A 25,378-nucleotide genomic window follows, 5' to 3' on the forward strand; every position below is an offset into this window, starting at 1 on the left:
TAACCCCTTTGTACAGCTCCTTAATAACAAAACAAATGTCAAGTAGCTGTAGAATATGCAGCTGGATTGCATTTTTCCCTTAGAATTTGGAAGGCTTCCCTCCCCCCCACCCCTTTTCCTTTTTACTGTATTCTCGTTTGTAGTGTTGCTATTGAGAATTACAAAAGCCTTCTGATTCCAAACCCTTTTTGTGTGATTTTTTATTCTGGCAGACTGAAGAATTTTACTTTTTTTCTCACATTCTGAAATTTGAATACATTTTATTATGGTCTTGATTTCTTCATTCTCTTCATTGTGCTGTTCTCTGGGTAGTTTCCTTGTCATATGAAATTTGTGGACTTTGGTGCTAGAAAATTCTCTAGAATTTTTTCCTTGCTTTTTTTTCCTTTCTCTTTCTGGAACTCTTCTAATTCTTCTCTTTGCTCCCTTCTTTCCTCTCTCCCTTCCCACCTCTCCGTGTTCTCTCCCTTCCTTCTCTTTTCCCTTCATTGTTCTCAGAGATCCACGCCCCCAGGCTATTTCCTGAGCATTTTGTGGACTTTTTGTGTGTGTGGTGGGGGGTGTATTTGAAAAGGAAAGTATTGAACAGGATGAGCTCCCAGGCTTTCTCCTGCCAAAGCATCCCATGGCTCTGCTGTTTCTCCACATCTAACCGAGCCAATAAAACCTGGAAAGGGAGTATCTGAATTCCTGCTCCTCACTGGCATCCATCATTTCCTGGCGGCTCAGAGTCTTTGGGAAAACACAATCACAATATGCACACTCAGAAGCTTGGCACAATTCCTTCTGTGTGAGACACTGCACAACAGCTCTTTCGGGGAGCCCACCGAGGTGTCATGGTGCACCCCACATTACAGGCAAGGACACAGTTTGAGAGAGGCTGTGACTTTCCCGGAGCCAAACATGGACTCCCGTGATGTTAGCTCTAGGAAAAATGACAGACATTAAGGAAAGATAATTCCTACTATCACTTTCTTAATAAGGAAATGAAGGCCCAGGTAATGACAATGAGGGAACACTCATGTCCCAAGACTTCTAGGTATGAGATCTCATAAAACTGTGCTTCAGCAAGACAGCAGTGGCTCCTTCTTTTAATAGTAGTTACTCGGATGGCTGAGATCTGAGGATCACAGTTCAAAGCCAGCCCAGGCAGGAAAGTCCATGAGACTCACCTCCAATTAACTACCAGAAAACCAGAAGGGGAGCTGTGGCTCAAAGTGGTAGAGTGCTAGCACTGAGCACAAAAGCTCAGAGAGAGCAGCCAGGCCCTCAGTTCAAGCCCCATGATCGAAAAAAAAAAAAAAATGTATCCCAACTGGGCACCAGGGGCTCACACCTGTTATCCTAGCTACTAGAGATACTAAGGCCTGAGGATTATCAGTTTAAAACCAACCTGGGCAGGGAAGTTTGTGAGACTCTTATCGCCACTAAACTACCAAAAATGAAGAGCCAGGAGTGGAGCTGTAGTTCAAGTGGTAGAGCATTAGCCTTGAGCAAAAGAGGCTCAGGGACAGAGCCGAGGCCCTGAGTTCAAGCCCTAGGACTGGCACACACACACACACACACACACACACACACACACACACACACCACCCTACAACAACACTTTGTTGAACTCTCTCTGCCAATCCCCAAAGGGGTGATTCAGGCATCTTTGAGAGATGTACGAATTCTCTGTGTACACATACACACACACACACACACACACACACACACACACACACACACACACAACTTCTCCATGAGCTCTCAACTTCCAGGAGGTTCTCTGTATTGCCATCCCTGGGACCCAAACAAAGCAAGGTGTTTGTTGAGTGAACAAAGAAAACATTAGCTAGAACAAAGAAAACATTATCTGGTTCTTAGAACCACCATTGTTGTGTGATATCTGTGAGTTAACTTCAAGGATTTACTCATATCTTTTGTTCAACAAAACAAGTATTTCTTAATACTAATACCTTCTTAAAGCTTACCTGTCGAGTGTCTCAGCCAAAAAGCAAAAGGTAGGAATGGTACCAATCATCCATCCTCTCTCCTCACCCACGTCCTGATCAGGATTGCAGTTGATGGGTAGGCTTCATCTTAAGTTGGAGTTGCTCAAAACAGACACGATATAGATGAATTCCTTGGGCCACTGTGTAGCCATGGGAGTCCCTCCTCCCTATCCAGAGAGAACTTCAGACAGGCGGTGTATCAAAGGATTTTTCCTGGTGGCTGCATAGCATGCGAACCACCATGGAGTTCTAAGATGGTGCCCAACCCCATACTGCAAAACAACCTTTGCTATCAGAGCAGAACCAGTTCCTCCCCATCAGGCTTCTCTAAGGTGAGCATCAGAGCCAGGTGATTTGTTTCTCATTGGCTTTCTCCTTCCTCAGATGGAGGAAAGAGAGCCCATTTCTTTTTTTTTTTTTTTTGCCAGTCCTGGGCCTTGGACTCAGGGCCTGAGCACTGTCCCTGGCTTCTTCCCGCTCAAGGCTAGCACTCTGCCACGTGAGCCACAGCGCCGCTTCTGGCCATTTTTTCTGTATATGTGGTGCTGGGGAATCGAACCTAGGGCCTCGTGTATCCGAGGCAGGCACTCTTGCCACTAGGCTATATCCCCAGCCCATGGAGAGCCCATTTCTGACAGAAGATAGGTCATCTACCTACAGTTGCCTCAGCTAGTCCTGGAACTATATGAAATTGCTGTCTCTGCAGGTTAAAAATGTTCCTTGTCATTTCTTCTGGTTCAAACAAAGCCTCACCACACTTTCAGAGATAAGGTAGATAATGTTTTCCCAGCTGGATCCTTCCTCCAGTAACAAGATGTTTGACTTGGAACCAAAATATACCTAAGAAATCAACAAAGAGATTTGATTAGCAAAGATTATATTAGCATAATATATTAGTTAAATGATCATATTTGATCTTTTATGGGGTGTTGCTAGGGGTAGGAATCAGTTTAGTTCTTTCTCATTGACAGTAGAAAAGCCTGCTGTAGAGGAAAAATTCCATTCATCTGATCTTAGGTCATTTCTGTGTCTGAACTTTCCCTAGGAAAATAATGTCCAGGCAGGATGAGGATCAGAGTCTCACAGACTTTTCTGCCAGTCTGGCTTCAAACTGCGATCTTCATATCTCAACGTTCTGGGTTGCTGGGATTACAGGCACCAGCCACCAGTGCCCAGCTGCCATGATTTTTTAAAAAAGCATTTGTGTATTGGTGTTGGTGGCTCATGCCAATAATCCTAGTAACTGAAGAGGCTGAGATGTGGGCATCATGATCCAAAGCTAGCCTGGGCAGGAAAGTCTGAGAGATGCTGTACTCCAATAAACCAGCAAAAAGCCAGAAGTGGAGCTGTGGCTCAAGTGGTAGAGCACCCACTTTGAGTGAAAAAACTAAGGACAGTGCCCAGGCTCTGAGTTCAAGCCCCAGTAGTTGTGTGCGCATGTGCGCCCACGCACACACATGCACACAGACACAGACACAGAGCATTTGTGAGCTGCTATCATTAGCTGACTAGAATAGGAGCACTTTTCCCAACTGAACCTCAGCTCACAATCTTCCTACCTACACTTCCCAAGTACCTGGAATGAAAGGCACAACGCTCTATAGCCAGCCTGTTGGTTGAGATAGCATCTCACTTTTTTCCAGACTAGCCTTGAACCTCCATCCTCCATCTCTTGCCTTCCTAGTAACTAGGAGAAACTACAGTTTTAAATCACATGATTAGGCTGGCATCACTAAAAGGGCAGTGATATTTGGGGAAGAAAAGGAAAAGATGTAGGTCGTAAAATATACATTACAAAACCCTTTAGGCCTTGTGGGGAGGTTAGCTGGCTGGAGCTCCTAGAAGGCATGCAGAAGTCCTGGCCATACTCCACCTGCCAGATGATTTATCAGTGCAGATCATCAGGGTTTGAAGGGGACAGTTATGGGTGGTCCATTCCACCTCTTACTGTACAGATAGGGAAACCAGGGCTCAGAGAAGGGGCAATGAGATCTTAGGGGATACACAGCCTCATCTGCACTTGAAGACTAGATGATCTTTCCCTGAGACCTCAACTTCCTCCTTGGAAGAAGAAATGTCAGGGTGGCTTTCTCCACTCCCGACCGACCAACCATACAAGCTCCATGTCCAGGTTGCACCTTTCCCTCGTGATCTCTGCCAGGACTCAGGTAGCAGTCTTTCCTGATTGGAGATTTTCTTCCCTGCAAGATCCAGGTGTATGCTAAGATGGCAGCAACAGACTGTTGTTCCAGGACAGAAGGGAGTTAGTTCCACGGACATCGAAACAGAATCACAAAAGAATCTTGCCACAGAATGAGGTTTGGATGACTTGTGTTGGTCTTGTGATCTAAGATCCTGTATTTTCTACTCCGTTCCTCTTCCTAGAGGGCCAGACGAGGGGAAATCTCTAGTGGTTCAAAAGAAACTTGGAACTAAAGGAGCCAAGCATTGTAACCTATGAGGAAGTTAGAGCTGTAAAAGGTCATCAGGCTGTGACACCGCCAAGCACAACAGTCAAATGAATGCAGTATGTTGTGCATCCTTCTGTGGGTGGCAGGAGTGGGGTATACAGGAACCTGTTTTTGCAAAGGTTAGACCTTCTGACTCCTGTTTCTCAGGTGAGACCCACAGAAATGAAGAATCCCTAAACATTTTCCCTGTTCTTGGGTTCCAAAAGCTTCCAAGGTTCCCTGTGGCTTAACACAGCCTCAACAGTGGTCCTTCTTACCTGAACTCCTCACAGTGCCCCTGCAGATATGTTTTAGCCCCAGTCAGGAGTCAGCCCAGTCCTTGTCTGTTCCCACACCCTCTTCTGTTTTCATCTTGAAGCCTGTATACAAGCTGTGACTTTGAGCAAGTGGCTTGGCCTTTTGCAGATGGCTTTCTCTCTAGGGCAAAAACATCGGCTGCCAATGATGACAGTGATCATCATTTATCAAGCAGGCTCCCAATGCTAAGTTTTAGGTTGAGAATTTAACACTTTTTTTACTTTTTTTATTTCAGTCTCTCAGCGGTTCTATGGGGTAGTTCTATTATTTTTATCTTACTAGAATACTGTAAGACTTTTGTTTTGTTCTGTTGAGATGCCATAGCTAATACTCAAGGGCTCAGGATTGAATTGAGGTCAGATTCCAAGCTTTGCTAATCCAATCGGAGGTCTCTTGAAGGAGCTCAGTTACAGAGGTTGACTAATAAAGGATTTTCAACATATTTGAGAATTAAAACACAGCTTAAAAGTATCTTGCCACCCCATCGTGGGGGGGGGGGGGGAACCCAACAAGTCCAATAAAACTTGTGAATTAATCAAGCAGTCCGCAAAAATGGAAATGCTTTTTCTAAACACTCTAGTAAAATCAAACAAGTAGGAAGTATTGCCTTGTGAAGAGGTAATGAGAACCAGTCTTCTGCAACCAAGAGAGCCTGTCAGGGAAGAAGGAATATGGCACCCTGAACTTGGACGCCCAGCCTGCACACCTGTGAGAAATAAAATTCTGCTATTTATAAGCCGTCTGTCAAAGGTATTGCCATGTATTACCTCTGAGGTAACCCCAACATTTGTGCAATGAAGGGAATGTAATCAACAGCCAGCAAACGCCTTTTTGCTTGTCAGATTGGAAATGATCCTTTAGAAACCTAATAGTGCACAAAAGGTCTAGAGTTTAATGGACAGCACGCCCTCCCCTAATTTGCTGTCACCGTGTCCCCTCTTTTTAAGTTTTCAACTCAAACACATGTGAAGCCTCACACAGGCAATAACAAGGCACAATAAACATTTTTATGGTAATTGCCAAACATATTTATGGTAAGTTACGGTTACAGGACAGAACACCCGGGAGAGCAGCTCCCAGGACGCTGACGCTCCGACGAGTCAGCCTCGCGGTGGGCAGGTGGGTCCCGCGCCAGTGGGTGGGTCGGGTGGGAAAGCCGTGCGGTGGGCGTGGCGAGCCGCCGAAGGACTACAACTCCCAGACATCCTCACGGCGCCTCCCCGGACCACGTGACCAGCGCGGTCCTGGTCGAGGTCGCCGCGGCTGCTAGAGAAGTCGGATCCGGAGACCCCGGCTCGCAGCCGCGTCCTCGGCACTGACCCGCGCGCTCACCATGGAGGTGAGTCCCGGGCACCTCGCAGAAGTGACGCGGATGTTGGGGAGTGGGGGTCCGTCGGAGCAGCAGCCTACGCACCCCGAGATCCTCCCAGCCCCGAGTCCTGCCTGGGTCTCTGAGGGGCGTGTTGGCGGCGTAGTTGGTCTCCGCCGGATCGGGGCTGGGGGACGCGGCAGGTGCGGCTGTCAGTGGCTGCTGGAGGTTCTGTCTGTCGGTCCCCGCCGCCGGGAGTCCGTCCAGCCGGACGGACGTGCGAAGGCGGGCTGTGTGGCGCGGCCCGAGGGTGCGGGCGCGGCCCCGGCCCCGGGGGATCGGCGAGTGGCGGGGGTCCCCGCTCCGGGCGGTGGCCTGAGTCGGGGTGGGGTGGGGTAGGGTGGGAGCCGAGGCGGTGGCTTTCCGCCAAGGGCCCGGTGCAGTCCGCGCTCGCCGACCACCCCCGCCTGCCCGGGACGAGTTCCTGTTCCGATCTTTTAAAACAGACCCGGCCACTTCCATCCTCCCTACCCCAGAGCTCAAGAAGAGGATTTTTTGTGTGGTTTTTTTTTCCTAGTTAGGGTTCACCTGGGCACCTTCTTGCAAGACTTTGGACCTTTGGAGAAATTATGTCACTTTCCTCATCTCATGAAACATGTCGCAGAAGCTACCGGGAGCAAGCTTGTACAGACCCTTTAGACCCGTGCTTGTCCTTTAAAATCGGGGGGAAATAGGTGAGACTTTGATACAGCTATCCTGCCTGCCAGCCTCACTACTGGGACCCTCACCCTTTGGCTGACAAATGAAGGAGGGTTTTTTGTTTTGTTTTGTTTCTTTTCCTAAAATCCAAGTGTAAGTGACCCCAAAGGAGAAAAATAAAACAAGTCTTGTGGATTGTTTACTCCATCCTCGGCCACGGCTCCTCCCTAATCCAGGGTGCGGCTCTGAATGAAGCACAGATAAATTATACTGCCAGAGACTGCGATTTATCCCCCATGAGAAAACAAGATTGGGGTCCTGCCTCCCACATATCTCGCCATAAAACCCTGGGCCTGTATGTTGCAGACTGAAGTCTCTTTAAGTTAGGATATGCTGATTTGATACTACAAGAGTGCAGAAGGCCTAGAAACTTTGAGTCTTTGCTCCTCCCCCAGCTTCAAACTGTTTAGGGAAGAGGAACTGATGCTCCCTGGGTTCTTCTAGCCCTGAACACTCTTGGGCCCATCTTTCTAGTCGCCTCCTGCTCCTTGTGCTTCAGAGCTGCTGTACCCCCTTGCCCTACCCACAGGTGTCACCCAGATGGCTTTGTCGTCATCCCCCCCCCCTCTAGGTTTCTCCCACTTGTGTCTTCTTGTCACAGGCTTTTTGAAGTTCTGGATATTGGACATATGGCCTTGTGAGTTCTATATCTACATCTCCAGCCTGCCTTCGGTCTCTGCCACCATACACCATTATAATTACCTGCCCACTTCTCTCTCACCCTCACTAGATGGTGGGATCCAGGAAGGTCTTTTCATGTTCATCTCTGCATTTCCAGAGTCTGGCACAACAAAAGGAAATGTTGGTCAAGTGAATTTTTCTGTCTGTAGGTGTTCAGGTCTGTAGCAAAAGGTGTTGTCTGTTTTGAGCTCCTAAGGTAGCTGGCACAGTTTCAAGGATGATAGACAGAAGCCAGTTATGGAAATTCCCTGCATGATTAATTAGGCATTGGGGACATTCCATTCATGCTAATAGCTTTACCAGCTGGACTCAGACAAGAAAGGGGGGTGGGCACAACCCCCTACTTTGCGAAGATGTGCTTGAGGTTTCCACTGAGGTTGAAAGAATTCAATTCCAATATAAATGGGGCTCACAGAATTATATACACATGTCTGGTTTTGCATATTAATCTTTTGTGAATGTTCTGTCATGTTCAAAGTCCTAACAAGCTAGAACTCAGTCGTTTTATTTTCTATTTGGTACTGTTTCCGCTTCTTATATTCAGCAAGTACTACTTTCATATTAGATGGATCAAAGGCTGACTTTATTTTAAGTTCTTCAACATGATTTTTTTGGGGGGGACACTCTACCACTTGAGCCACAGTGCCATTTCTGGCTTTTTCTGTTTATGTGGTGCTGAGGAATCGAACCCAGGGCTTCATGCATGCTAGGCAAGCACTCTACCACTAGGCCACATTTCCAGCCCCACTCAGGGCTTCTTACTTGGCTTGCTTGCTTGCACACAGTACTGTGCCACTTGCACCAGGCCTCTAATCTAGCATTTGGCAGGTTAATTGAGATGGAATCTCACAGATTTTTCTCCTCTGGCTGGCTTTGAACCTCAGTCCTCCAGGTCCTAGCCTCCTGAGAAGCTAGGGTTACAGGTGTAAGTCAGTGATGCCTAGGCGCAGCGTAGCTTTGTAAACTGATTACTTCAATTTCCATTGAGGCAATCACCTAAGTTACCTAACCAGTCCTCATTAGGCCAGATTATTTTTCCAAGCATGTTTCACAGTCATCTGTCTATCTCAGAAACACCCAGAGTGCTTGTGGAGCATGCTGAAGTGTGAACAGTACAGTCTTTCCAGAAAGATCTATGGCCCTGGGTACCTGATCCCTGAGTATCTTTGGGCAGCAAAGTGGGCCTTTCTTATCAATGCAAAGGAGTTAAAAATAGTGGGGACTGCAGATATGTCAGAGGGAGCTAAAAGGATGAAAGGCAGGCAACTGTGCATGTTCAGAAGTCACGCAGCTGTGTAGCTATCCCACTCAGTCCTCCCTTTCCATTCCTTGTCCGTAGATCCAGGTGCTCCAGGGAGCTTGGCCTCTGTGAGGCACAGAGGGGATGGTGGCAGCAGTCAGACCCCTTTTAGGACTGAAAGGCATTTTGATTTTTTAGAAAAGTCATTTGTATCCCTAGGTTTCTACCAGACCCAAAGTTGCAGTGTCCAAGTCTGAACCCAGGGATTGAGGCCTGCATGATGGGCCCACTGCTCCTCCACCAACCACAGACAGAGTCTTACTCTGTTGTTGTTGTTTTTTTCTTTATTGGGTTTGAGTGTGGGAATGGAGCCTGTCTATACCAACGACACAGAGCTTCTGCCTGCAAGAGTAAGGTACAGACCAGGAGAAAGGGTTTCTAAAGTCCAGGCCCGTTGTTCAGGCCATGAAATTGTGTGGCCTTCTTGAGGTCATGCAGTTTGTTACTAGCAGAGCTGGAAGATGGAACCGGCTTTAGCCTCTGAGTCACAAGGCTTTGCCACCTCTGTTCCAGCTGTTTACTCAAAGTGAGCCATCAGTGTCCCTTGAAAAGTGTTTATACATACCCAGCTCCTGTAGTTCTGCTCCTGAATTCTGACTGAAGAGCCTAGCGAGGCCCAGGCCTCTGCACATCAGGTATTCAGAAAGCATGTGGCCAATGTTATTCTGGTAGTTCTTTCCGAACTAGTGAGGGATCATTTACCTGGCTTAAAAATTAACCCTATAGAACCTACCGCCCTGGTCACCAACCCAAGGGGGTCTGATCCTCCGGAGGCTTTGATGGATATGAGTAGTGACCCTAAATCACAGAAGAAGCCCACAGCCACTCATCCCTGTGGCCAGGGCAGCTCTCAGTGGTGCTTGTGGAGGAAGGGAGGGAGGGAGACACCAATGGGTGGTCTTTGAACAGTCTTGGCACATGGCATAGCTTGCCTGCCTTTGATAGGGGATTCTCAATGGCTACTCTTCTGTCTCAGTGTGTTTATCACTTAATATCTTCTCCACAGTAGTACTCTGTGTCTGTAGTCATGGCCAGCTGTGTCCTTCTGTTCCAAGATGGCCCTCCTTCTTTGTTCTTCATCCTGTTCTATAGCTATAATATCTTGGGTCCTGGCCATTCTTTCCAGTCCTGACTAACCATCATTGGCTTCCTTTATTTATTTTTGGAACAGCCTAATTCCTGCTGTACTAATTGCACAGGGGCGTTTTCTCATACATTCCTGCCTCCTCCCTGACTCCTTCCTCTCAAAATGCCATGTCTTCTTTCCAGAATGCTAAAACAAAGCAGCCCATTCTCATCTCTGTGTCACTACAAATTCCAATGGGTTCATCTTTGTATCTTACCTCTATTTTCCTCTGTGTGAAATAAGAGACAAGTGGAAGGACCTGGATTTTAACCATGAAACGGCATCACAGTGTGCCCAGGGAAATGTCACCGCTGCCTCTAGGGCTTCCTTTGCTGCCCTGAGAGGTGCTAGGAGCACAGACTCTGAATCTAGTCTGCCAGGACACAGCCTAGCTATACATCTTGGCAAGTGGTTGAAATTGAGCCTTGGTATTTTCATCTGTCAAATGAAGCTATGAAGAATAATTCCCTTTTGTCATTAAGGGAAGTCATAATATTTTTAGAATATTGGCAAGCACAAAATAATAATTCCCCTTCCCCCAAATAGGACTGCTTCTAGACTTAGTACTTCTGCAGTTATATTCTGTGGGGTGCGCTCCTACAAGATACTCAGCAATAAGAAAGGGAGGGACAGGGCTCTTTATCCTTCTGGCAGCAAGGAGTGTTTAATTTTCCCACTTCAGTTTCCCTCAAACTTACATGATCACAGAATCCACTCTTCAGAGAACCTCTTAATAGCCTGTGAAATAGGATGGATGTTGGTGGCTCACACCTGTAATCCTACTCAGGAAGTTGAGGCCTGAGGATTGTGGTTTGAAGTGGAGAGGGAAGTCCTTGAAACTTTTATCTCCAGTGAACTAGCAAAGCCAGAAATAGAGGTATGGCCCAAGTGGTAGAACTCCCGCCTTCAGCAGAGAAAGCCAAGGGAGAGCTTGAGGCCCTGAGTTCAAGCCCCAGTGCTGGTACCAAAAAAGGAAGAAAAAAAAAGCATTTGACTGTATCAGCTTCAGATTGTTTTCATCCACCTTCCCTAGGAGATACTGAGGCCTGAGAAAGGCCCTGGCTAACTGGTGTGATGTATCAAATCCTAGACTCAGATTTTTTCTTTTATGGTGCTGGTCCTCCGACTTGAACTCATGGCCTAAGTGCTGGGCTTTTTTGGCACTTAATTGGAGATAGAGTCTTATAGACTTTTCTGGCCCTGCTGCTTCAAATCTCAGCCTCCTATGTAGCTAAGACTACAGCAATAAGCCACCGGTGCGTCATTCAGCTGTAATTTACTATTGCCTCTGGTTCTCCATTTTGAGAGGGGAAGAAGGGAGGAAAGTTGGACTAGTCTGGTCTGTGGTTTCAGGCTGTCATTTGCAAACAGAAGCTCATGCATCTGGTTTCTGGGAAGTCACAGAGTACTCACATGACACATCAATCAGAATGGTAGCTAACCTAATCTGCCTATCCCTCTACCCTGCTCACCGAAGCTTGTCTTAGCCTGAGCACCCATAAGCTTCCCAGGAACCCATCCCCTCTCTCTCCTTGGCCTCTCTAACCTGATCTTAGTCAAAGGCCGGGAAAGGATGGGATCATCTCCACTTGAATGTGAACTGATAGCAATTGTAAAGCTTCTTCTAGGGCAACCTTGGGCAGATCCCTTCCTCTCTTGGAACATCTTTCCTCATCTGGTTTTGAGAGAGGCAGAGAGTGGGGGTGGGGGTGGACCAGATCAGTGTACCAAATTGATCAGTGAAGCTCAGACCTCCCTCTCTTCTTCATCCTAGCTACCCAGGAGGCTGAGATCTGAAGATGGTGGCCCAAAGCCAGGCCTGGGAACTAATTTCATGAGACTCTTATCACCAATTAACCACCAGAAAATCAGAAATGGAAACTGTAGTTCAAAGTGGTAGAGCACTAGCCTGGAGCAGAAAAGCTCAGGAACAGTGCCCAGGCCCTGAGTTCTAACCCTATGAATGACAAAAAAAAAAAAAGTTGGAAGCCAGGGGACTGTGACATTCAAAGATTCCAGTATTTGGCCATTGTCAAAGGCTGCCAGTAGGTGGTCCTAATGCAGCCAGGCTGGAGGACCCTGGCATCTGCAGAGCAACTTTTCTTCCCCAAGAGGGTGACCCACCAAATACCATCATTCAGCCTGGCTGGGCATGCAGAATCACTATTGGCTCCTCGCCGCCCTCCTCTCCCCCAGTACTGGGGTTTGAACTCTGGGTCTTGCGCTTGCCCTTTCTTGCACTAATTGTTTTTAGGATAGCTGTCATTTCCTGCCTGGTCTCCATACCTGGACATGATCCTCCTGCTGTAGCTGGGCTGACAGGTGTGCACCACCACATGCAGCTGTTTCCATGCAAAGGGAGTCTCTCAGGCTTTTCTGCCTGGACTAGCCTGAGACTGTGATTTTCTTGGTCTCAGCCTCCTGTTAGCTGCAGTGATAGGCACAGATTACCATACCTAGCTTTGAGAAGTGGACTCAAGAACTTTTTGTCCTGGCTGGCCTCAAACTATGATCCTTCCAGTCTTGTCCTCCCAAGTAGCTAGGACTCTAGGCATGGGTCACTTGCTTCCGGTGTCAGCTTCTCTCTTAACATTTGCTCTTGGAGACTGAGATGATATGTTCTGGAGTGCATGGGGTTAACCTTAGGTCACTGGCTTCAGGACTTCCTGCAAATGGCTGAACTGTTGAACCTGGGTAACTGCAGTCATAATCAGGACGCGGGGATGCAAGGCGAGTGAACCAATGCATACTTTATTCCAAGAGGGCCAGGGTTTATATGGGGTTAGAAACCAATTTTACAATTACAGGGTAAAAGATCAATACAGCATGACATTTGTCTCAAATACAAAAGTGGAGGAAATTTCCTACTGTGAGGGCAGGAACTTGGTACCAATGCCTTTCTAATTACAGGAGGTAGTGACTACAAAGATTGTTGATATCAAAACAAGGAACTGTATACAACTGAGGTAGAACTATAATTATCTCCTAGCTACTATCTCCTTAAGGCTAGATATCATCAATCTTGACTTCTCCAAATACTTGTGAAATAACAGTGAGACTTTCCTGTTTATAGTGAGAATCTAACACTAAAGGCAGCTGGTCAAGCAAGTCTCCTTAGGGAGACTTGCTAAGCAGGGGGGAAAAGGAGATTCTCACAACAACAGGTGGCTTCCTTTGGCCTGCAAACACCAGAAACTCCTTACTGGGAATGTGTTCCCAAGGGCCTATTAGTGTGCTAATGAGGCATCGGAGTAACCGTGCCGGGGCTAAATTTTTCCACTGGTTGGAGACTTTAATTCTCCAACACTGAACTTCCTGGGCCTATGTCCCCCAGTGTTTCCTCTTGTAAAATGGGCCTAGTTGTCACTGTTACATAAAAGACTATTATGACATCAAGCTAAGTTCATGATCAAATGCCTTGGGGCCACCCTGAACCCCAGGTGGGCAGGGCAGTGGGCACACCTGGGGCAGAGCAATTAACCCTTCTCCTTAATGCTGGGCATAGAACTGCGCTCAGCAAATAGTTTGATCAGTGTGGGGACACCGTGGCATACAGATTGGAGACAGCTGCTCCTGGGTCCCCTCTGTGACAAACACTCTGCCCCATCTGCCCTGATTCACCAGGACTTCCTGCTTGCTTGGGGAAGCCAAGAAGAAGGTAAGAGGAGCCAGGCACTCCAGGGTCTAGTGCTTCCTTTGGTCTGGGGGGGCTCCAAGGAGCCATCCCTGAGCCACCTGGGGTGCTGTCAGCTGCTGCCTAAGCCTTTGCTCCATATGGTCTTCACTGGTCCTGATGACCTTTAATGGCCCTTGCAGCACGCATGGTCCTGTGGCCTCATGTTCTGGGCCTCCAGAGGAGGCTTCTGGGGTTAGGAAACAGGGCTTCCATGGCTCCAAGCCCCCTGTGATGTATATCCCCCTTTCTCTTTCAGATGCACTTCATCTTCTCAGATAAGGTCATGCTTCTGTTTGATTTCTGGAGTGTCCACAGTCCTGCAGGTAAGATTCAGGAAGCTCAGACTTGTAACTTAGGAAGCCTGCAAGTGCCAGACAGTGGAAAGCCCTGGTTCTCCTTGTTTTCTGAGGGCATTTAGTGAGCCTGTCTTCCCCCAGCTAAACACCGTGCTGGAACTTTGCATTTATAATTCCATTTGCAGCCTGGGCCCTTCTGCTGGCAAAGGGCCCCATTCCTCAAGGATTCTCTCCTTTCCATGTGGAGGGAGGGGGGGAGAGAGATGAGAAAAGAGGGAAGGGAGGAAGGGGAAACGGGAAGAGAGAGGGGAGAGACAGGGAGGGAGAGCGAGCGAGCTGGGGCAATTCCAAGGGAAGCAACTGAAGCCCAAACAGGAATAGAGACTTGTGGGAAGGGGAGGTCATAAAAAGGAAGTGCCACCAGAACTCAATGAAGGCCTCCTGCTGCTCCCTGGCCCATCTGCCCCCATACTGGTGGCCGCTGAAGCCTTAGACTTGGAAGGAGACACCAGTCTGCAAGTGATGGGCATTCCTTTAAACTTTGCCTTGAAAAAGCTCGATTCTAATTCATGACAAAAGTATTTTTTAACCTAAATTAGGTAACTTAAAAATAGATTCCCAACAGCCCTAAAGCCTCTCAGTAGCAGATATAGTCATCCCTACAATGGATTAGTGGTCCCGCGAACTCTGCGAACTCTTGCTCAGTAAGCAGTGGATTAGGAGAGTCAGGTAATTGTTGTCTGTCAAAGGTTCAGTGAGTTGCCAATGTTGAGCTAAGCGGCCTTTACTCGAGACCATTTATGCACAGAAACAGACAGTGGCTGGAACCACAGGCATCTGCAGGACTTCCAGGCCTGTTGGGCCTCAGCTGGGCTCTTGGCTGAATGCCAACCTGAACTGTGCATGGCCTGTGCTTCTTTGTGGGTGGCAGGTTCAAAGAGCAAGTGCCAGACCACAAGAGAGACATGTATATAAAATTTTTACAATCTAGCCTTGGAAATTGCACTGCATTGAAGTGGCAAAGATGATTCCTATTTATGAGGTCCCATGGGACGTTTCAAGACATATACACATTGTAAAATGCTCAGGACAGGGTAAATATTTCTACTTAAACATTGATCATTTCGTTGCAGTTAACACATTTAAATTTTTTTGCCTCTAGAGTGTGTGTGTGTGTGTGTTTGTGTGTGTTGGTCCTGGGGCTTTAACTCAAGGACTGGGCTCTGTCCCTGAGCTTTTCTACTCAAGGTTAACACTCTACCACTTTGAGCCACAACTCCACTTCTGGTTTTCTGGTGGTTAATTGGAGATAATCTCATGGACTTTCCTGCCCAGCAGGCTTTGAAGTGCAATACTGATTTCAGCCTCCTGAGTAGCTAGGACTACAGGTGTGAGCCACCGGTGCCTAGTACCTAGTATACAAATTGTATACCTAATCATTCTCTGTAGACCCCATAGGGTCAGGGGGGACACCAGAAGCTATTTCTCTACTTGGCTTCTTTTGGCAGGCATGGCCCTCTCGGTACTGGTGGTCCTGCTCCTGGCTGTACTATATGAAGGCATCAAGGTTGGCAAAGCCAAGCTGCTTCACCAGACTCTGGAGAGCCTGCCTGCCTCCAACAGCCAAGAAGTCATCATGGAAACAGACCGGGATTCTGCAAGCTTGGCCTCCCCCCCGGTCAACAGAAGGCACCTCAGGTATGAGCACCAGGTAGGGGAATGGACTGAGCCCTCACATCATTTTGAGATGTAGGCTGAGATCCGAGAGCGTTGGCCCAGTGCACAGAAAGGAGATCGAGGCTCAGCGAAGGACCAGGACTGAACAGGTGGTTAGTAGTAAGGTTAACTGTACAGTGTGGAGTTCCTGGTACCTGGGCCACAGCCTCATGGCAGGGCTCAGTATTGCTTCAGGGAGCTGTAATACTTATAACTTTGCTACTGGCCCCTGTGTACCCCACAAGCTCACCAGGCTTCCAAAGCCAGGAAGGAGCCAGGCCCTGGTGCTAGTGGCTCATATCTTGTTATTCTAGCTACTCAGGAGGCTGAAATCTAATGATTATGATTTGAAGCCAGCTCAGGCAGACAAATATAGAAAAAAAATGTTGGAAGTGAAGATGTGTTTCAAGTGGTAGTCTTGAATGACAAAGCTAAACAAGAACACAAGGCCAGTGTACGTGTGTGTGTGCGCACAAACTACAACCAAACCCAGGAGGGGAAGCAGGTATCCTGAACCACAAGTGGTACATTTTTTTAAAATCTCCTCCCACCCCCTTTTCTGATCTGACAACCATTTAGGGTCCCTAGACTGTCCTCCCCAGCCCCATGTGAGTTTCCTGAGCCTACCTGCTCCAGCACCAGCCACTCACCGGGTACCTCCCATCTTCACAAGCACTGGGCAAGAGAAAGCTCCTGTTCCCTTGTTCTTGTTTTACCAATGGGGAAATTAACATCCAGAGAGGTCAAGGTAGTTGTGCCAGGCCAGATTTATTAAGTGGCTGAACTAATCTGTTATTGAAATCCCTCATTTTCGATTGCCGTTCTGCCTCCCACAGTAAATTCAAGGGGAAAAACAAATCCACCTTACTAATAATGTACATAAACTGTTTATGCCATCATATTCCCTTTTGCCTAGGAGGCTAGGAAGCTCAGAGTTGGATGTGGTGGACTTGCTTCTTTATAAAGCAATCTCAATCAGGCACAGTGGCTCATGCCTGAAATCCTTGCTACTCAGGAGGCTGAGATTGGCCGGATAGCAGTTCAAAGCTAGCCAGGCAAAATGTGAGTGTGACTCTATCTCAACCAATAAACACCTGGGCATAGCAGTAGCTGCAGCTCAGGCACCCTCTACTTCTGGTTTATTACCAGCATTAACTTGGTTCTCTCTTCTATCTAGGTGGTTTCTGTGCTGCTTCGGCCAGTCTCTAGTTCATATTGCTCAGGTGGTCATTGGCTATTTTGTGATGCTGACTGTAATGTCCTACAACACTTGGATTTTCCTGGGTGCGGTCCTAGGCTCGGCTGTGGGTTACTACCTTGCCTACCCACTTCTCAGCAGGATGTAGCTGGCAAGGGAAGCACAGGTGCTGACGGCTGGAGGGGCCACTCTGCTACATCACTTCCAGCCCAGCCACTTCTGATGGCAACTGCTCACCATCTTTCCCAGCTCCTGGCGACTTTGAGTGGAAGCCAGCAGTCCTCTCTCTCTGGAGCTCCAAGGTCACTGCAGCTGCCTCCCATCGCCCCCAGCCTACACAGGGCCAGGCCTCATCTACCGCCTCAAGAAGGCAGCTGTGAGCAAGAGGAGAATGCAGAGGTGAAGCTGTGAGCAGTGGGAGAATGGAGAGGTGAGAGCCTGGGGGAGAGAGCGAGCAGCTGAGCCTCCCAGGCTGCATGGCTGAGGCAGACATGAGCATTCCCAAAGACCTCCAGGACTGAGAGAAGGCTCTGGGTGGCGAAGGCCATGAGACCCAGATGGTCTCTCTTCTACTTTGTGCCTTATCTACGGGAGCATCTTCTATTGGACAAACTGACCACTTTTGCGCTCGGAAGGACAGAGTCCAGGCTAGCTCCTTTGCCTTTGGAACACCCAAGATTGTTGACAAACCAAGATTTCTTATTTTGCACATTCAGGTAAATGAAACACTTAAATGGAATGATTTCATTCTATCCGTGATGGATGGCGGCATCTGCTGAGGTCCATCTCCCATTCTTAGGGAAAGGCTGACAGCCGATGAGAGGCAGAGACCCAGGACTGTGGCCAGGACTGCTGGCTTGTCCTTTGGGCACTGTGAGCTCCAACCTGATGCCACTGTCCGCAGTGGGAGCTCAGCCTAATGGCCAGTGTACTGGGGAGCTCTAAATAGCCTTAATACTTTTATTCTCAATAGAGAACTACATTAATACTATTCAGCTATTAATGTTCCTTATTTATTACTGCTTGCTCATAATGATCTGGTGGGGAAACATGATTCAGTTCCTTGAAGATACTGATTAAGCCATATTGGGGAGGTGGATGGGTAGACTGTTGACTGAGGATGCAGTAAACAAACCAAAGTGAGTACATATTTCGAGTTAGATGGACTCTAGGTATTTGGACTTTTCACTTTATGAGAGACCCAGGGAGAGGAAATCACTGCTGTATACTGTAATGTCTATGCTCAGGCACCTCATGGGCCTGGTGGAAAGACACTTTTAAGCTTTGGGAATGAAAAACAAATACATTTTAATAAATGTGTATTTTTAAATAGTCTGTTTGTCTTTATTCTAACATTGATCATGCAAAGGCCTTGTACCAACTAATCTTAGAGCTAAGGGGGTGGACGGCAGGGGTGGCGTGGACAGCTGGACACAGTGTGGCTCAGCTGAGCCCTTGCATGCTGTGCTACAGGCCAGGCACCCCACAATGCCTACTTTGTCAGCACCCTTTCGCTTATGTAGCCAGCAGTAATGGGGTACCTGCCCACTGTAAGAGAATAACAGTCCCACGGTATTGGCACGATTGCTAGTACCTTCTCTCCCTGGAGGCAGAAGCAAAAATCTAAGGGCCAATTTTTAAGTTACAGTAAGAAATGTAACTTAAATGCAATCATGTTATTCAGTAGAAACTAGCTAGAAAATGACCTATGCAATCTGTGGACAGGGATGTGCTGTATAAATATGCTCTCCAAGAACCACAGGAGTCACAATGACAGACACAAAAACCTGATATTTAACAACTCTTCCTTATCCCAAAGCAGTTACTCTTTTCTGTAACAAAAGCCATCAGGTCAAAGCAGGTACTTTAAGCAACACATTTTGATAGAAAAGACAGTTTTTCTCTCCGATAGGAAAAGCAAAGGAAGGGGTAACATTGTTAAAAAAAAATGTACTCATTACATGACTTATGAAATGGTAACTCCTCTGTACAACACCTTAATATTAACAATGAAATTATATTTAAGAAATGAAAATCTCACTCTGTAGGATCTGGCCCCCAAATAGGTGCCCAGAAGAGATTTTACCAAACTCAATGAATAAAAATCCCTTTCTTAGGCAAACTTTAAAAGAAAGAAATGTATCCTAGAAAGTAGAGTAACACCTACAGCTCCACAGATGTGAGGTTCCCAGTGTGCATTGTAGTTGTGTTGAAGGGGCCCCATCCATCCATCCATCCATCCCCCACCCATCCATTCACCATCCACTTACTCATCTGTCACAAAGCCCTGACCAGCAGTGGCTCCCTGTGCTGGGGCACTGCTGGGATGAGCATTTTCATGGGAGATCAGCAAACTCCCCAGCTTCAGTCCCTAGATGTACCTAGCTAGCCATTTGAGGCTTTCACAGCATGAAGGGATTTTGGGCTACGGTTACACTTAGATGTTCCACTGCTCTCATGTCAACATTCTTCAGAGCCAAGTCACAAAAGGTGGTAATTTTGATTTAGCAACATGTGTTTATAGATGTGCCAAGCATTAATCTTCACTACAATGAAGGATTATAGCTGACTTCATCTTAGAGATAAGGAAGCTGAGGCACAGAAAAACAAGTCACCTAGCTCATGAGTCGTAGAGCCAGGATCCATCCCAGCTGTTTTTCCTCACCAGCTCAGATGGGCTGTAGTTTGAATGGAAAGGTCACTTGACTGAGGCCCTCCGGTCCCTCTGAACAAAGAAGCCTTGTGGCTGAAGACAAGGCTGTGCTCTGTACTTTACCATAATGGGATGGAAATGTCTCAGCAGATCTGGATTGGGGCCTAGAAGCTTTTCTTTTGCTTTCCTTCCTTCCTTTCTGTCTTCTCTTCCCTCTATCTGCTTTCTCTGTCTTTCTTAATTTCTTTCTTACATGGGGGATTCATAGAGCCTTGAACTTATTAGCACTCTACCACTTGAGCTATGCTCCTCACAGCTTCAAGGAACATTTCTGTTAAACATTTTCTGTTTATTAAAGACTAATTGCTTGGGTCTTTGGGAGAGTCTCAAACCCAACCAATATTTTGTCATTGCTGTTCTTGGCATTGATCCTGGCCTGAATTCAGGAGTGGAATCCCTCAGAGTAGTGACCCTTGGATGTTAGGAACAGTGGAGGTGAGGAACCCCTCACCTTCTCTGCATGGCCTCCAAGGCTGCAGGGCAGCCTGTAGGGAAAGTGAAGGACAGGGCTGGGCCTCAAGAAACCAGCTTTAGGCAGCTAGGATGTCTGGGGCAGCAGAGTAAAAGCCTGAAGGTGTTAGAGCGAGGTAATAAGTCTGTCCAGGTGTCTTTGTGCACATTTACCAACCCAGGTACAGCTCCTGCCTTTAGATTCCCAAAGAGCAGCACAGCCATCCCTGAAATCAAACTCAGTTTCCTCCCATGGGCCCAAGTCAGATTTCATTACAGACGTTTATTTGTGTTAATTCTAATACGTGTTGACCTCTTGGGTAAGATTTAAGGCAGAGAAAAGAAGACACATGTTCCAGGACCACAGACTGGACTACTAATTGAACTGGACTGAGATGGTGGTCACCATTGTCCAGGGAGCCCTCCCTCCAGGTGACAGGTCTTGCGTGCTAGGCTACAGTTGAGGCCTGGGAGACAGAAGGAGGGGAGGCTCACAGATCCACCCTAAGAGTGAAAGGGGAGAAGGAAAGCTCGGAAGAGAGGGAACCATTCTGATAGGTGACTGGATAGAGGCAATCTACCAGCCCTTCCTCCAAATGGGACTCAGGCAGGACCACGTGGGCTTCTCCAAACACCAGACTGAAAGGCAGGGTCATAGTCCTCTTCATCAGGTCACCAGGGACTCAGATATCTGTCCTCAGAGTGCTCGCCTTGCCCTCACCCTGTGGCTCGCCTAGACCCAGGGCTGGCTGTGCAAAATCGTGCTTAGGGAAGGGTTGGTAGAGAAACCTGCGCACCAGCTTCCTGGGTCTTCATCCCAGCCAGTCAATGTCATCGTCATCATCGTCATCTCCAAAAAGGGGTGCTGGGGGTGGGCGTCCCTTCATGCTCTGACAAAACAGGAAAGAGCGGTCAGTCCTCATTTGTCCCCACCCCAGGTAGCCTTCCTGCCTGTGAGAGGAAGTGGTCCAACGTCTGTTCTGGGCTCTGGGTTGGAAAGGAAGTGCATTGGATGGACCAGCCACAGGGCAGAGAACCTGGGCTTCCAGATGAAGCTGAGACAACAGAGACAAAAGACCAACTTTGTTTGGTTAATTTTGTCATTTATTTGTGCACGGGTATTAATGTGACAGATTTTCCTCTTATGTAACTTGCACAATTTGTGTAGAGAAAGTAGGGTCAAAAGAGACAGGAGCAGGAGACAAAAAAAGAGAAGCCAGCAGCCTGAGAGATGAGAGAGGGTGCAAGCAGATGATGGAGCCTAGAAGAATGCAATCACATTCACAAACACACTTGTCATGTGCTAAGGTAGCCCAACTAGCTCTGGATGTGACCTTTTGAAAGACATGTCGACCCTCCCAGGAGGAAAAAAAATCCTAAGAGATAAAGACTAGGAACATAGGGTTCAGCTCCTTTTTCCTGTTCTTTTGGGCTTCCTGACCATGAGGTGAATAATTTGTCTTACCCACATGTTCCTGCCATTATGATAAGTCCTAAGCAAGGGGCCTGATTGAAACTGAAACCGGGGAAGTAGTGTTATAGTTCCAGTGGTAGAGTGCTAGCCTTGAGCAAAAGAGCTCAGGGGCAGCCAGCACGCAGGGCCTGAGTTCCAACCTCATGACCAACTAAATAAATTTAAAAAAAAAACTTAAACTGGGAGCCAAAATAAACACACCTCTTTATTATCTCAGGTATGTGTGTGTATCCGAAGGCCGAGAGCCATGGAGGAGGCTCTCTCACCTTTGACTCAAATTTCTGGCTTTTTTCCCCCTCTGCACTGTTAGGTAACAGTCCCACAGAGGCCACAGGGCCAATGCTAGAGACAGGCACAGACTGAACTGTTTCCTCTAAGGTACTTCTTGCTCTGTGAGCTACTGGCTGATTAGGATCGATGTCCATAGGAGCCAACGCAAGGGAGGGGATCATGGCATACAGTCATTGACAGACCTCGTACTAAGAGTTACTAAGTGATGTCTAAACTCTGGTAGTAGTGGGCTTTCAAGTGTGGTTCACAATTCCTGTTCTGTTCTGGTGAAGGTTCTGGCTCTTTTTACCAGCCACATAGCCTAAGATACGCCATGTAACCTTTCTGAGCCTCAGTCCTGTGATCTACAGGGGATTAAGAGTTCCTACCTCAATGGATTGGTACATGATTAAGTGAGAATATGAAGTGACTTCAAGTACCCAAGAAATAGATCTTCACTTGATGGGATAGGCAGTCATGCTACTTACATATGGCAAATATTTTTTTACCTACAGGTGGCTCACACCTGGAATCCTAGCTACTCAGGAGGCTGAGATCTGAGGAGATCTGAGATCTGAGATCTTCTGTGTGAAGCCAGCTTGGACAGACAAATCTGACTCTTATCTCCACTTAACCAGCAAGAAGATGGAAGCGGAACTGTGGCTCAAGTGGTAAAGGACCAGCCTTGAGTGAAAAAGCTAAGTGAGAGAATGAGGTCCTGAGTTCAAGCCCCAGTACTGGCACAAAAAAGGTAAAATAAATAAAATTTTCAACTATATTTAGGGATATATTTTCCTCTCTTTTTTTTTAATCAAGTGTGGAATTTACATTCAGTATTCTAAGTGGAAATTTAATTCTTGGGAAGAAAGACTAATAGGAGGAACTATCATACTTCCCTTAATGGCAGGCAGGCAGGCAAGAGGGAAGGGCTTTGGTACATAACAGTGGATCCCAGGTCTGTCATGGCTTTTAGCAAAAGGCAGAACCCACTTGGGTGACACATGAGGAGACAGAATTTGTCCCATTCAACCTCCTATTTCTGTCTGTGGGACAGCCTGAGCCTGAAGGTCCTCTGCAGACACACAATTCCTGCCTGAGCGATCCCCATCATGTATTCACAATGGTCTAGCGACAGTCAGCAGGGCTGTAACCCACCCAGTACAATGGGGACAGCAGATACATGAACTATCAGCACTTGCTTTGCCGCTCGTCACTCTAGCAAGGCTATGCTGTCAGCACTGAAGCTGCCGCCCAGTGGCTTTGTGATGACCGAACGGGGCAGCAGGTTAGAAAGCAGGCAGAGCCAGGAAGAACACAGCTGGAGCCTTGCTCTACCATTACCTGCCTCTGCAGCGCAGGCAAGGCATCCTCTGAGCCTCAGTTTCTCTGTCTAGGAAGGACGCCTCTCAGGTTATCTTCAAGTCCTTCCCGCCTTTCCTCCGCGGATGGAGAGGATTTCTCTCTCAGGAGTGAAGTGGCAGCTCACCATCCCCACTCCGTGAACAGAGCTGCCCCCTCCCAGCCCCAAACCTGCTCCCACACGGCCCTGCACACAGAGTCCAGGGGGCAGGCCACCAGCAGGCTCCTTTTCTCTTCTCCCAGCCAGTGGGGAAGAGCCCCCAGGCAGTGGTGTGCGGCCTCGGCAGGGCCTGGGATTTCCTTACCACCTCATCTTCATCCTCCTCCTCCGACTGAGCTTTGGGCCTTGGAACTTTCAGAGTTGCCCCTGGAAACAGTTCATCCTCTTTGTCCCCAGAGAGACTGAAGAAAAGTCAAATCATAGAAAATGTTGCTGTTTCTGCTCCTGACCAGTGTCCTCCAGCCACAAGGTCACAGGAACCCGTGAGAATCCTTAGGAATGTGTCCCACCTCCATTCATCCCTTCTGCATCCTGCATAGCCTACAGCCAAAGTGGTCCTCTAAAGCTAACTGAGCTACGCCGCTCTTTAGCTTAAGTGCCCTTAATAGCTTCTCAGGGTACTTACATAAAGCCCCAACTTTTAACAATGATAAGAAAATCTGTGTCCTGGTCTACCTAGTTTCCCAATCTCAACACCATTTGCATCTTGCTTACTGTGCCTCCTTTCAGTTTCTTAACTAGGATGTGTCTCCTCCCACCATAGGACCTTTGCATATGTGGTTCTCTCTGCAATCTCTTCTTCCTGCTCTTAGTATGGATGGCTTCTTTCCATCCTTGCATCTCAGTTTAGATGCTAATTTCTCAGATTCTTTCCTTAACCACCTATTTAATACAAAATAAGCCTTTCTTCTCTACCATAGCATCCTGTTTGAGTTTCTTTCTTTTTTTTTTAATATGTAGGCCACTTTTTTGGGGCAATTTATCATTTCATTTCTATACCACATTTTCCTTGCCTACCACATTACTGCCATGTTGAATAAATGCACGGGTAAAAAAGTGAGCCAGTATCAGTTACCAGCCATGGAACAAACATAGCAGCTCCACACCCAGCCATCCCATCCCTGCCATGGTGTCACAGTGATGTACCTGGAGTGCAGAGAGCCGTGATTGGGTCTGAGGGCAGCTCCTGTGGGACCAGCTTCCGTGCCTGATAGTGCCTCGTGGGGACCAGCAGGGCGGGGGACCCTGTCGTTTTCACTGAGCTCTGGAGGCTCAGGCTCTCCTCCTGGGCTTTCAGGCCCTAAGGCAGGTGGCTCCCCCTTCTCAGGGTCTGGAGTCAGTGTCTGTCCCCTGGAGCTTCCCTGTGGTGGGCCATCTGGAGGTGCTTCCCCAACATCCATCTCATCCAGGGGATTGTCAGGGCTCACTGCCACCAGGCCAGCAGCAAGTGACTCCTCACACTGCGAGTCCACAGCTACAGGGCCAGAGGGCTCAGGGGGAATTGAAGCTGGTGGCCCCAGAGCTCTGTGAGGTGGGCGGGAGCCATCTTTGATCTTGGAGAGTGTCTCTGCCTCAGAGGGCTCCTCTTCCCTTCTCTGTGTGCTATCCTGGGGAGCAGGGAGCAGGTCATCCTTCTCTGCTACCTGCTCCAATGGCACCTCAGAGGCCTCCTGCCTTTCCCCACCTGGGGGGACTGGACACGGCTGCTCGGGAGGGGCTGAGCCTCTCTGCTCCTGTTCCTGCTCCTGGATAGGCGGGTGGAGCCGCTCTTCTTCTTCCTCACTGCTACTCGCTCCCTGCTCTTGCTCCTGCTGGTTCAAAAGCTGCAGAGTCACCATCTGATCAAAACCAAGAAGAGGGACATGAGCACAGAAAGGAAGCCAGCAGGCTCTGTGAGCACCCCAGTCCTCAGCCGACAGCTGTCACCTGGTCCACACCACTGTGATTCCCTAAGAAGAAGCTGTCCCCATCAGCGCAGAATGTGCCATTTCCAGGTACCCCGATCACTGATGAATGATATTCAATCACTGATGAATGAATCCCAATCACTGATGAGCAAAACTGATACTCATGCATTCATTTTCACATGTGTCTGTTTTGAGACAAGATCTCATTATGTAGCCTAGGTTGACATGACCTTGTGATTTTCCTGCCTCAGCAGTGCTGGAATTACAGGCATGTGCCACCATGCCTAGCTCTTGAGACTTTTTATTCACAATCCCTTAGAAGGTAATTAGGCAATGAAAAAGCCAGTCCAATGCAACAACGGGCAACTAGCTAGCTGTTAC

General features: G+C 47.8%; 2 protein-coding genes across 3 annotated transcripts in view; one reads left to right on the forward strand and one right to left on the reverse strand.

The window, feature by feature from the left end:
• Window positions 1-6,034: 6,034 nt before the first annotated feature.
• Slc31a2 (solute carrier family 31 member 2) lies at window positions 6,035-18,426 on the forward strand. Its single transcript, XM_048339690.1, has 4 exons — window positions 6,035-6,101; window positions 13,870-13,936; window positions 15,418-15,607; window positions 16,803-18,426. The coding sequence occupies exons 1-4, from the start codon at window positions 6,096-6,098 to the stop codon at window positions 16,969-16,971; spliced, it is 432 nt and encodes a 143-aa protein (XP_048195647.1). The 5' UTR covers window positions 6,035-6,095; the 3' UTR covers window positions 16,972-18,426.
• Window positions 18,427-20,239: 1,813 nt separating this feature from the next.
• Fkbp15 (FKBP prolyl isomerase family member 15) overlaps window positions 20,240-25,378 on the reverse strand; it is a 53,294-nt gene continuing 48,155 nt past the window's right edge. For both annotated transcript variants that reach the window (XM_048339443.1, XM_048339436.1), the window contains exons 26-28: window positions 24,237-24,928; window positions 23,395-23,491; window positions 20,240-20,876 (exon numbers count right to left, since the gene is read on the reverse strand). In XM_048339443.1, the coding sequence (XP_048195400.1) occupies window positions 20,799-20,876; window positions 23,395-23,491; window positions 24,237-24,928 (867 nt within the window). In that variant the 3' untranslated portion in view covers window positions 20,240-20,798. The remainder of the gene's footprint in view (window positions 20,877-23,394; window positions 23,492-24,236; window positions 24,929-25,378) is intronic.

Source organism: Perognathus longimembris, chromosome 1 (assembly GCF_023159225.1).
Source record: "Perognathus longimembris pacificus isolate PPM17 chromosome 1, ASM2315922v1, whole genome shotgun sequence".
Classification (NCBI taxonomy): Eukaryota; Metazoa; Chordata; class Mammalia; order Rodentia; family Heteromyidae; genus Perognathus; species Perognathus longimembris.

Coding starts and splice junctions, on each gene's coding strand:
- Slc31a2 (XM_048339690.1), top strand. Junction 13,937..15,417: donor GAGTGTCCACAGTCCTGCAG/GTAAGATTCAGG, acceptor TTCTTTTGGCAG/GCATGGCCCTCTCGGTACTG. Junction 15,608..16,802: donor GTCAACAGAAGGCACCTCAG/GTATGAGCACCA, acceptor TCTTCTATCTAG/GTGGTTTCTGTGCTGCTTCG.